Here is an 11,735-nt window from a genome sequence, read left to right as displayed (position 1 = left end):
AACAAAGACCAAGATTCTGCCTTTCGGCTGACTCATATGGTTGCAAAAGGGATTCGTGTTGCGCGGAAACGTTTTGACTGCTGGAAGGGTGGTGTGCACGCTTTGACCTCTTGTTATCTCCAGTACATGGAGACCTTGATTGGGACCTCTTTCTTTTATATGTCTCAACTGATCCAGGCCTGTTGCTGCGCAATCTTGAAGAAGATGATTGTCCGTGATCTCCTTGCAGCGCAGATTCCTTTTGCCTGCTGTGCAACCTTCCTGTAGAACTATCAGCATGAAACAATGATGTCTTGCAATGGTCTCCATTATGAGGTGACATTGATAGCACTCCGAAAGAGGTAGATTTATCGTCCAGTTCGTGCTTCTGCTTTCCTGATCTTGACAAAGATGACAGTTGCACTGAACCCTGCAAAGCAAAGAGTTTCTTTCTCTGAGACAGCTGCTCAGTTTGAGCTGTATCGCGTGGCCTCTTGTGATGGTATCTAGTATGTGGAGACCTTGATCGAGAACCATTTCGATGAGGCATCAGTGAAGATATATTTTTCTGCTCAACTGATCTAGAAGATGGGAATTGTGTGTCACCTTCTCCAGAAGAAGATACCTTATGACTTCTTGAACACCGGTCTACAGAAAGAGATGCGTCAAGTAAATCCTTGTGGCCGCCTCCAATATATAGTGACCTTGAACTGGACCTCCTATGATTAGACCTCCTTGCTGATCCAGGCTTCTGCCTACATAATCTAGACAAAGATGACGGCAGCACCACCACACCTCCTTGTGAAGCAGACGAGTTCTGACTTTTGAGAGGCTGGTCTTGAGGAGTTGGGGACCTTGATGCATGCTTCTGCTCAGATGATTTTGAAGAAGATAATGGTTGCACAAGACCTTCATGTGGAGGACATAACTTTTCACTTCTGATAGAGTGGCTCATAGAAGGACCTAAGTCATGTGACCTCTTCTTGCAACCCTTACTATGTCGGGACGACCTAGAGTAGGACCTGTTTCTATAATCTGCCTTATGCACGCAAGAGGATTTCTGTCTCCTAATAGATGACTGAAGCATTTCCCCGTTCACCCGGTAATGACCACTTGGTGATGTTATAACATGCTCTGCAGGAGAATTCTCAATGTGCTGAGACATAAGCTCCATTCCATGAGAAGAAGCCAAGTTCAACGGCTCAGCTTGGGGAGGATCTATCTGATTAGGTACTATAGTACTAGGAGTCTGCTTATTCGTGGGACTGGAAATCTGCTGATTTGACTTAGCTGGATAACCAGGTTGTATATCATGAATGTCGGTCGATTGGTAGGAACTACCAGATACATTTGGTGAACCTAATGTTTCTATATTTTTAGTGGGTGCATTATCTGGTTCTGGAGAACTGCCATGATTTTTTTTATCAAAATGTGATGGTGCTAAATATTTGCATCCACGTGAAGAATTAATCAATTCATGTACCTTATGACTATTAGTTTCAGGATCTCTCAAAGGGGAAACAGGAGAAATGCACAACTTCTCTGTATGGTGCATTGGAACTCCCTCATCTGTATCTCTAGACACACATCCTGACTGAGCCGATTCATTTTGCACTGCCTCCACATATGTATGTTCACCTATTTCAGCATTTGCTGGAGAGGCTGGCTTATCCAATATGTATTGCTGCATGTCGTGGTCCTGCACTGAGACAGGTTCCAGCTGATGATAGTCCGAATCATCATTCTGCTTTTCATGGAGAATAGGCTCTGGATCCATCTCAAAAATTGAATCATGAAAATAGCTGCTAGACGGTCTATCATAATCATCATGGTGAAGGTTTTCATTGTATTGAGTATGGAACTTCCCCCTATCACCTACACTATCTCTTTTATCCAAAGTGTCATGGTGGAACCCACTTTCAAGATAGGAACGGACTTTTTCTGAAGGAGATCCAGGAACATCATAATGTCTAAGCGTAGAAGAAAGTGATGGGACTTCTGGTTTCTCTTTCTCACTCAAATCAAGATGAGATTTATCATTTACACCCGAGTCACTATAAACGTCATCGTCAACAATATCTTTGTTTACTATGAAGCCGACATCTAGATCATCTGGAAGTGCAGAGTCATCATCCTTCAGAAAGTCATTTATGGTATCATATCCATTCCCAGGAGAACCAACATCCATCCCTGCATTTAGATGATAAATCAAGCATATTCTTGAAAACTTTCCCAATTGAAATGCAAGCACCTCAAGTACTAACAAAATGTAAAACTGAAGCTGTAAGCATGTTAATTCAACGAACATGCTGTCCTGGACGTGTAAGATGTATCTTATGCCTTCCTAAATTTTCTTCAAACAATAGCAACAATAAATCTATCAAAATACTTGGATACTTCTACTGGATAAGCGGTAAACCATTAACTCTTCCCATTAACAACTAAATGAAACCTTTAAATTTTACAAGATTAAGAACAATTTAATCTTTGTAGTTTATATGTCTCTGCCTTTTCTTAAAGCCTTTTCTTAAGGCAGATGCACACAACAGACTCTGCCTTAAAGCAAAACATCACATACGTCAAAACAAAGCAACCAATAACAAGCCTGTATGTGAATATCAGTAACAAAGAACTGTACATCTGTGTAACATTGTGGCATTAGATGCATGTTCAAGCCTCATCTATGTGACTAACTATTGTTACTATAAATTTTAGCATCTCTAGGAGGAAAAACAGCATTTAAGTGAAGGATATGGCTGATTTTCCTACTGAAATTTCACCTGGAAACCAATTCTCATCCAAATTCTTTAGTATTACAAGGGAGTCAACCTACTCAAGCTTACAAGGATTGAGACATGTATATGCACAATAAATCCTAATACATTATGTTCTGGTAAGCAAAACTGTGCAGTTGCAATCTAATTTCACCTTTCCGGCCGATTTCACTCAAGCTCCTTATCTTTATTACTTTTCAGAAGCCTACTTGATCACCACAAATACATACAGTTAGTTACAATTATAGTGACACAAATTTCAGATTCCGAAAAAACAAAATACAGAAAAAAGCTCAGCAAAAATCAGATTCTTCTTATAATAACCTAAATATAATTCCTTCATCAGTGACAACTCAGGAATCCGAGCCGACATACAACTCCATCTCACCATTCCTCATTACCAATTCTCCGATTCTTCTGAGAGTTCATCGTCATGCACGGTGAAATTTTGTTTCATGCAATGCTAAGGAAAGTAATTTCTGAAAAATTATCGCCATGCAAGATGCAATATACAATCGCAATCCATTAAATATGGGAATCGGGATCTGGGTAAAGCAGCAATTACAAAGGTCTAACCAATAAGGAAACAATCCAATTCAAGTACAGTAAAATAAACACAGTACCTTCGTTTATATGTGAAAATTGTTATCTTGCAACAAGGAATTTCTTCCAGGTCGTTAATGGCGGAAATTGATACTATTTTAATTAAATATTATTATAGTGATAAATGCACCTGTTTTCAGTGTTCGTCTTTTGTTAAGTTGGATCTGAGAAAATTATGCATGCAATTACAGAATAAGTTTTCGCGTCCACTTCTGGTATTTCACAAGCAGCAGTCAATTGCATTCACGCGCAATTGGCGCGTGGTTGTAAACTCTTTTAAATCCTCACGTTTGAGACCCGACCCAAGTCCATTTTAGATTTGAAAATTCCCAAATTCTCTGTGCTATTTGTCATATATGATACATTATTTTTTTTAGTAAATTGCATAAAATCTCGGTGTTTTAAAATTTTAGTTAAAAATTATCTTGTGTTAAAAAAATAAATAAAAAAAATTAATACTTTAAAATTATACACGCTCTCTCCTTCTGTTAATTAGAATTAATAGCATTAAAATTTTCATTAAATTGCTAATTGTAATGATAGTCTTTGATTTTAATAATAAAAAAATAAACGAAATTATATAATACAAATATATAGAGAGAGAGCCGCCGCCGCAACATCACTTCTATGGTGGGGCGATGTGCATCGCCGCTTAAAGTATTGTGGTGGAGATGCATTACCACCCACCGCCTAAACCTCGCAATGCTGCACAAAGTCGCTCCTGCAGAAGGGGGTGACCAATCACCCCTTCAGAGGCGTTGCACCCCATTTGGGCGGTCGTTGTTGCCCAAATCTAGAACGACGTCACCTTCAGTCACATTATTCGACCATCATCATCTCCCAGATCCACCAGGGTAATGAGTGACGGGTGACCGCAGTCAATGGCTGTTGGGGATGAGGGGAAGCGAGAAAGGTGGAAAGTAGATGTTATTTTATTTTTTTAGAAAAATAAAGTAGAAATATTATTTTTTTTTCCAAACAAAAAATAACAAAATGCATATTGTCATTGTAATCTAAACATTATTTATTTTGAATAATATAATTTATGAATAAATATAGTTTATTAAAATGTATTTAAACTAAATAATAATATATAATTGAAATAATTATTTTACGTCTATATTTACATAAATATCTAAATTTAAAAAGTTGAAATAATTGATTTATATTTATAATTCATATAAATTTTTAAAATTCAAAAAAGATTATATACATTTAGGTGTTTTGAAATTTATTTAATATGTTCCATAAATAATATAATTTATTAAAATATATGTAAATTAATTAATAATATATAATCTATTAAAATCTATTTAAAGGACAAAAAAAGGGGTGAAAATAGATATTTGCACACCTGGAGTGACTCTAAAAAAGGCCAAAAATAAAGTTTACTCGCATAATACACGAATGTCAAAAACTCTCCATTAGCTTCCAATCGAGAGGAGCTTTTTTGTTGTGTTTAAATAACACAAGAGATATTTTATTTATAAAATTAACGCAATGGAATTGCATGCTATTTCACCAAGACACAGAGGATGTTATACAATTTACCCTCTTAATTATTAATAATTATATCGATCAACATTTCAATTTTTTTTAAAAAAAAAATTGTAAAGTTAGCTATGCATGTTGGGAAGTGGCTACCGTGGTCTTATAACTCTGAAGGTTTAATTTAGGGCAATTATTGTCCTTTTCACCTGGATAATGATAGGAGAAATTGGGATATTTTGTGAGAATTTGGGATTTTATATGCAATACTTAGTGTAATTTCAAGAAATGGCAATATAATTTTATCTCTATTTCTTATTAGAAGAAAATGATGTAACTATATCTATTCTATTAATTTATTTTATATATATATATATATATATATATTGCATCTTTTTCAACAACCCTCGCAATAGAGAAATACTAAAGAAAGCATAAAAAGTCTTAATTGCACAATAAATGTGAGGAAAAAATGGTACCAAGGCCTTAGCAGCTAAGCAATGTGCTGATTTCCTAGTCAGCAACCCACAGAGAAACAGTAGTGTTTCCAGGCTGCGGCACCTGGTTTTCCCGAATTTAATGTTCCAAAGACTCAACATAACTATGAGTTAGGTATTTAATTTAATTAATTATAGAGTAAATCACAATAAATTTTTTTATTTAAAATTAACGATCATTTAATGATTAAAATTTATAATAATCCCAATCTAATCATGTAAATTTACATTATAAATAATATTATTGTATTGTATAATTAATTATATATATTTTTTATATTATACATTATATAACTTGTAAAAGAAGTGAAAGGTGATGGGCGTAGCAATTCAGTACTTTCTACTATAGTAAAATATTTAATTTTAAATTTTTTGTGACTTACTTTTTTTTTTTTTTTTTCTTGTTATATTATAAGTAAGCAGTGATGACATCTGACTAAATCAGTTAGAAATATTGTATTTACACCACGTGTGTCGGTTAAATTGCACACCTAGTTTACTATTTATAAAAATTAAAGTCTAATCACATAAAAATCAACACACAAATCAAAATAGACGTTTAAACATTTTGACAATAATTCGAACCCATATTGTGGGTATGATATTATTCGACTATTCGATTACAAACCAATGCATAATCTTAACCTACTTTGTGAGAAAATACTACTCATCCAGTTTAGATGGTAGTCAAGGTGACAACATCAGTATTAATATATAATATGCATATATACACATTGATGTGCTAAAATTATTGATTTACTGTACAATAAAAAAAATAGTTTTCCAATAATTTTCTTAATTATGTTCCAAGAAAAATTGTTTTAAGGGATGATTGCATTCTCCTTTCTTGAGGTACGGTGTAATTATATTTAAATTTTTTGTAATTTGAAAAATTACATTTAGTATTTTTTAAGTTTGTTTTCATCTAACAACAAGTCATTCTATTAGTCAAAATTTACTGAACCTACTGATATTAACTAAAAGAATTGAATGAAAATTGATATTTATCCTTAATTGATTTGTTAATGATTTATTGCAGGTCAAACAATTTTTTTCGTCTAAACTACTCTTATAATAGTGAATATATACCTCTTCACATGTATTAACGCGTGAAAACGTATAAAGGTAATTTGGTAATACAAGAGCCTTATCTGACCTACAATAAATCAGTAATAAGTTAATTTGGGATAAATATAGAATTTTTTTATTGTTTTGTTAATATCAACAAATTCGGTAAATTTTAACTAACGGATGGACTTATTTGTTAGACGTAATCAAATTTAAGAGGTGTTGGATTTAATTTTTTAAACTATAGCAAATCTAAGTGTAATTACACTAAACCTTGGAGAGGAGAGTGTCTTATTCCTTGTTTAAATTCAACTACTAAAATTTCTATAAATCACCATAAATTTCTTTTTCTTTGAGATAATTACACTTCCCTCCACTGAGGGTTGATGTAATTACATGTAGACCCTTTGCGATTTGAGAAATTACATCTAACACTCCTAAAGTTTATTTTTGTCTAACAAATAAGTCCATTAGTTTGTCAAAATTCACTGTACTTAATTATATTAATAAAAAAATAAAATAAAAAATTGATATTAGTCATCAATTGATTTATTATTGACTTATTATATATCAAATAAATTTTTTCGGACTAAACTACCCTTATATGGTGAAGATATACCTGCTTATATAAATTAACGCATGAAGACGTATGAGAAAATTTGATCTTAAAAAGATTTATTTAACATGCAACAAGAAATCGAGGACAAATATAGATTTTTTTTTTGTATTTTTTGTTAATATCAGCAAATTCGATGAATTTTGACTGATGGATGAATTTATTTGCCAGATAAAAACAAATCTCAAAAGTATTAGATATAATTTTTCAAATTATAAAAAATTTATGTATAATTACATCAAATATCAGATAGGGAGAGGTGCAATTATCATTTTATTTTTTCTTCTCTAAACTCGCTATAAAAAAGAATTTAAAAGTAGCGTCGTAGAAAGCGTTTGTTTGACAAAAAACGTTTGTAATGGGAGCCAATCGAAGTTCGACAAAGAGGAGTGCATGCAGCGGCACGTGTGCGGTACCTCTTGAGCTCCCACTATCCTTCACTCTTCTTTTTTTCTCTTCTACTCCTATAAATGCTCACAAAATTTTGTGTATATTTTTAAGCACTGGTTTATGTAGAGCTATCTGATTCGTTGAGAGCGTCTTTTCCGCCATTAGAGTCTGCATTCGTACGCGCACAACAATCCCTTAAATTTTCGCAGAGATGTTGATCTGTTGTCGAGTAACCAAGATGTGGGCTTCCACCATTTCGTCTTGGGTTTGCAGAGAACTCAGCGGTTCTCAATCTGGGTTCCTCCTCGGGCTGCTCAAGAAATTTGCTGTAGCTCTACTTACTTGCGTTTTTGCTTTAGGTACGTCGTTTTACGGAGCCCACGGCCGCGGTTTTGCTGCTAGAGTGGGTGATTCCCCCCTTTTACAGGCACACACTCACTCGCTCACGCACGAACATCCCACTAGTGTGTGCGGTGTGGATGGATATGCACACCACCCGCTTGATGAATTTCTCTGTCCTGTGATCAAATTAGTGACTAGCTTTCATGTGTTGGGACCCTTTTGTTTCAATGATTTTCATCATATGTGCTAATTTCTCACTTCAATTCAAGCAGTTTTTACATTTTTCCATTTCTTTCTGGACTGTACTTGTTGGTTTTTAATGTAGGTGGGGCTACCGTAGGAGTGATTAGCGGAGCAATCAAAGGGCAGACCACGGAAACCGGTCTTCTGCGAGGGTTTGGTGTTGGGGCAGTGGCTGGGGCCGTTACAGGCGTCCAATTGATGGAACTCATTTTAAACGGAGAGCCATTTTCCAAGGTCGTAGACATACTTGCATATAATTCAACACATTGGTCCCAGATTTGAATACTAGTATGTCACGGTCATTATTAAAAACACCACCGGCATTCTGCAGTTTTGTGGATAAATATGTAGTATAGCATTCTACCTCCATGAAATCTCTCCCCAATTAAAGACTCCAGGAAAGAGGACTGCGCCCATCACTTGAGTTATAATCATGTTACTGTGAAAAAACTGTGATTAACACGGATTTGATGCATTTGCCAAGAATCTTGATTTTATATGAATTCTTATACTTGCATCATCGAAACCCGTCAATTTTTTGGTAGACATTGTCTGTAGGAACTTATGAGGGTAGGGATGTGTCAATCTCTTGTCTAAGTGATTGTCTAATTAGAAACATGTGAATCGATCTGCATAGGTAGAGAGTTCATTCATATGACCCAAAACCATTTGTTTTAACAGGAGGATCTTTTTTCAGGTTGCATTAATATGTAGTTTGGTAAATGGGAAGATATTTATGGAATGGGTGAGCCCTGCAGTGTTAAAGGCTTACCAATGGCAGGTTAGTGATTAATTAATTCCGGTGACTTTATTAGCTGGATGACTTAAGTTTTCAACATTTTAGTTTGGCAGCTGAGCGATTGAACCAACTTTCTTCTGAATTAGGTGATGATATAATCTATTTTTGTATCAGATTAGCACTGTGGAAACAGGTTTGAGGGAGATTTCTGATATTTTTGAGGTCAATACCATGAGGGGATTATCTCACGAAACAATCCAGGGGTTGCCAACTTTTGAGTTTTCCAGAGCAGAGACTGCTCTGTCATGTTCTGATACATGTTGCACCATTTGCTTACAGGTATATCTCTTGTTAGCATTGAGTTTGGTCTGTTAGAAGCAATATTCAAATCAATACTGAAAACTTTAATAAAGATTGCGCGATATGATTTACATTTTGAAATTGACTCTTACTTAAAGCACAAGAGTAAACAATGGATATAATAACCATTAGTTCTTCCAACTCAATTAAAAGATTCGCAAGAATTTGAACAAAGACTGAGGACTTGTCGACCTGTAGTCCTTGTGGAGGAGATTAATGAGATCGCCGTGGTTAAGGGCTGTGTCTGAGTTTGTACCCCTCATGCTTGAAGCCCGTCTACGGATATCATGGCTCAACCATAGCCATTAATCAAAATGCCCACATCTACCTAACCATCTTCCAAGCACAACATAGAAGTTAATGTTAAAAGAGTTCTGTCTCGTATCACAATTGTGTCATTATACTTCCATCTTTATTAATGCATTTCACTCTCTTATCATGCTAGGACTTCAAGAATGGAGAATGTACAAGGTTACTGCCAAGTTGTCGGCATTTCTTCCACCTGCACTGCATAGATGAATGGCTTACCCGGCAAGCTAGCTGCCCAATATGCAGAAAGGATGTCTAATGGCAATCAGAAGAAGAAAAAAGTGGAAAACATCCCAGTCCTAAGCCAACATTATAAGAGCATAATATAGACAAAATTGGCGGAGGCATTGGCAATTCATGAACGTGACAGCTTTGGAGTTTTAAGCTATCCTAGTTATGGTTCCAAGCACAATTTGCCATCTCTTAGTATGGATGAATGAACTTGTAACAGCTTATATATGTGTCCATAAAGAAAGGAGAGCTTTGTTGTATATGAAAGATATCAAATTTATCTATGCATTTGATGAGTATATTTCTTACATGTTTGGGATTCCATGTAATTAGTGTTTGTTGTTAAGCACCAACCCCATATTAATTTTCAGACCATTACCTTTTTGGTAGTGATGATTGAGGCAGGATGATGAAATGGTTTACTTAATGTCTAAGGAAACTATGCTCCATCATCTATTCTTGCAATCCCAACTTTTATCTCTCTCTTTTATGGCTGTGGTAGCCGGTAGGTGGTAGGTAATTAAATGCGGACAACACCCTTAAGTTTTTTCTTTTTTCTTTTCTTTTTTTATTAGAGATAGTTGCCATTTTGGTCCTGAAAATAGACATTTATGTAGTTTTGGTTTTTAAATAATTTAAAGTTGCCATTTTAGTTCTCAAATTGTGATTTGTTTTTTAGTCTTTCCTTAATAAAAGCGCTAAAAGTTTACAGATGTTTCATTTAATAGCATTTTTTATTATGTTATGGTATTTTTTAAACTTTGGCCCAATGTACTTATTTCTCAGCTTAAAGAGGGAAATAAGAAAAATGAATTTAAGCAATATATATTTGTATAATCTTAAACGAATATTGTTAGTAATCTATTTTGTATATATTATAATGCCTGCAACATATTTTAACGCAAAAAATAACAAACATATTGGAAAATAGACATTTTTGAATTTATTAAATATTGATATAATTGAAATTAAACTTAAACTTAAAAAAACTATTCAATATAGATATTTTTAATTAATTAAGCATCAATATAATTAAAATAAAAATAAAAATTGGAAAAATGATAGAATTGAGTTCATTGAACCAAAATTTGGAAAATATTTAATTTAGGCGCAATTAATAAGGCCCAATTCTCACTTTTGAAAGCCCAATAACTGGAGTGGCGACATGGCGTGTCCAGGCCCAATATCTGGGACTCTGGTAAGCTGGTTCAGTGATATGAGTAGGTACCAGCTATTGCGCTCATGAAAGCATTCGCCAAAAGAAAGACTGAGAAAGACAAATGGCGTGGTGCACGGCGAGGACCTTCCATTTGCCGGCTACCGACATGGCCGAACTCCGCTCCCCGGCGCCATCAGCAGTGGGCTACGGCCGCACATCCTTCCCAGGCGCCAACTTCCGCCGCTCAGCTCGATTACCGCCGTTCGCTTCTTTGAAAATCTCTGGTGATGCAGCAGCCGGTAAGTCCTCTACCCCACCATCCACACTAGCACAAGCTCGCGGAGAGATTTCGGAAGCAATTTTTGTGTTCCTATTTCAGTCTTCTTGATTGGTTGGTTGAGTGGGAAACGTCTCGGTTATTCCGTCTGAAAAATGCTCATTAAAGAATTGTACTTTATGAATTATATCCATTGTGCTTATTCTATTATTTGATAAAAGAGCTCTGCTCGTCCGAGAAATTTTCATTTTTTGTTATATGTTTCTGTGGATTAGATCTTACTTTGGACTCTTTGCGCGTCTATTATTCTTTTCCCCATACTACTTATGACTGTACGGTGATGCATAATGCTCGCAGTTGTCGCAATGTGCTATTGAACCTAGGTATAAAGGAAGCAGTTCAGACACAAAAGGCACCAGCAGCATTGGGGCCATATTCGCAAGCCATAAAAGCAAATAATATGATTTTTTTGTCTGGGGTTCTTGGACTTGTCCCTGAGGTTTGTCGTGTGATATTAGTAGATCATATAATTTAAAATGGAGATTTCATCTTTTGCATGTGTGCCTCATGCATGTGTGAATGTATGTGATGGTAGTAGTGACTCTATTTCTTGTCCAAAATGCAGACTGGCAAGTTTGTGTCAGATGGTGTCGAGGGTCA

At 35.2% G+C, this 11,735-nt stretch overlaps 3 protein-coding genes across 3 annotated transcripts in view; 2 read left to right on the top strand and 1 right to left on the bottom strand.

The window, feature by feature from the left end:
* The window catches only part of LOC105174865 (serine/arginine repetitive matrix protein 2-like), a gene marked incomplete in the record, with an annotated part of 5,934 nt that extends 2,415 nt beyond the window's left edge, over positions 1–3,519 (bottom strand). Inside the window, 2 exon segments of the mRNA XM_011097095.2 lie at positions 1–2,169; positions 3,377–3,519. Of these exon segments, the coding sequence (XP_011095397.1) occupies positions 1–2,167 (2,167 nt within the window).
* Positions 7,527–10,019, top strand: LOC105174864 (NEP1-interacting protein-like 1). The gene is made up of 5 exons (XM_011097094.2): positions 7,527–7,774; positions 8,083–8,234; positions 8,698–8,781; positions 8,914–9,078; positions 9,545–10,019. Exons 1-5 carry the CDS (start codon positions 7,627–7,629, stop codon positions 9,665–9,667), a joined length of 672 nt encoding a protein of 223 aa, XP_011095396.1. The 5' UTR covers positions 7,527–7,626; the 3' UTR covers positions 9,668–10,019.
* Positions 10,865–11,735, top strand: part of LOC105175148 (reactive Intermediate Deaminase A, chloroplastic-like) — a 3,274-nt gene continuing 2,403 nt past the window's right edge. The window contains exons 1-3 of the mRNA XM_011097494.2: positions 10,865–11,097; positions 11,459–11,574; positions 11,701–11,731. Coding sequence (XP_011095796.1) covers positions 10,920–11,097; positions 11,459–11,574; positions 11,701–11,731 — 325 coding nt within the window. The 5' untranslated portion in view covers positions 10,865–10,919. The remainder of the gene's footprint in view (positions 11,098–11,458; positions 11,575–11,700; positions 11,732–11,735) is intronic.

Source organism: Sesamum indicum, linkage group LG12, assembly GCF_000512975.1.
Source record: "Sesamum indicum cultivar Zhongzhi No. 13 linkage group LG12, S_indicum_v1.0, whole genome shotgun sequence".
NCBI classification, from domain to species: Eukaryota; Viridiplantae; Streptophyta; class Magnoliopsida; order Lamiales; family Pedaliaceae; genus Sesamum; species Sesamum indicum.
This window is presented reverse-complemented; position numbering and strand designations above follow the sequence as displayed.

Coding starts and splice junctions, on each gene's coding strand:
- LOC105174864 (XM_011097094.2), top strand. CDS start 7,627: ATGTTGATCTGTTGTCGAGTAACCAAGATGTGGGCTTCCACCATTTCG. Junction 7,775..8,082: donor TACTTGCGTTTTTGCTTTAG/GTACGTCGTTTT, acceptor TTTTTAATGTAG/GTGGGGCTACCGTAGGAGTG. Junction 8,235..8,697: donor ACGGAGAGCCATTTTCCAAG/GTCGTAGACATA, acceptor ATCTTTTTTCAG/GTTGCATTAATATGTAGTTT.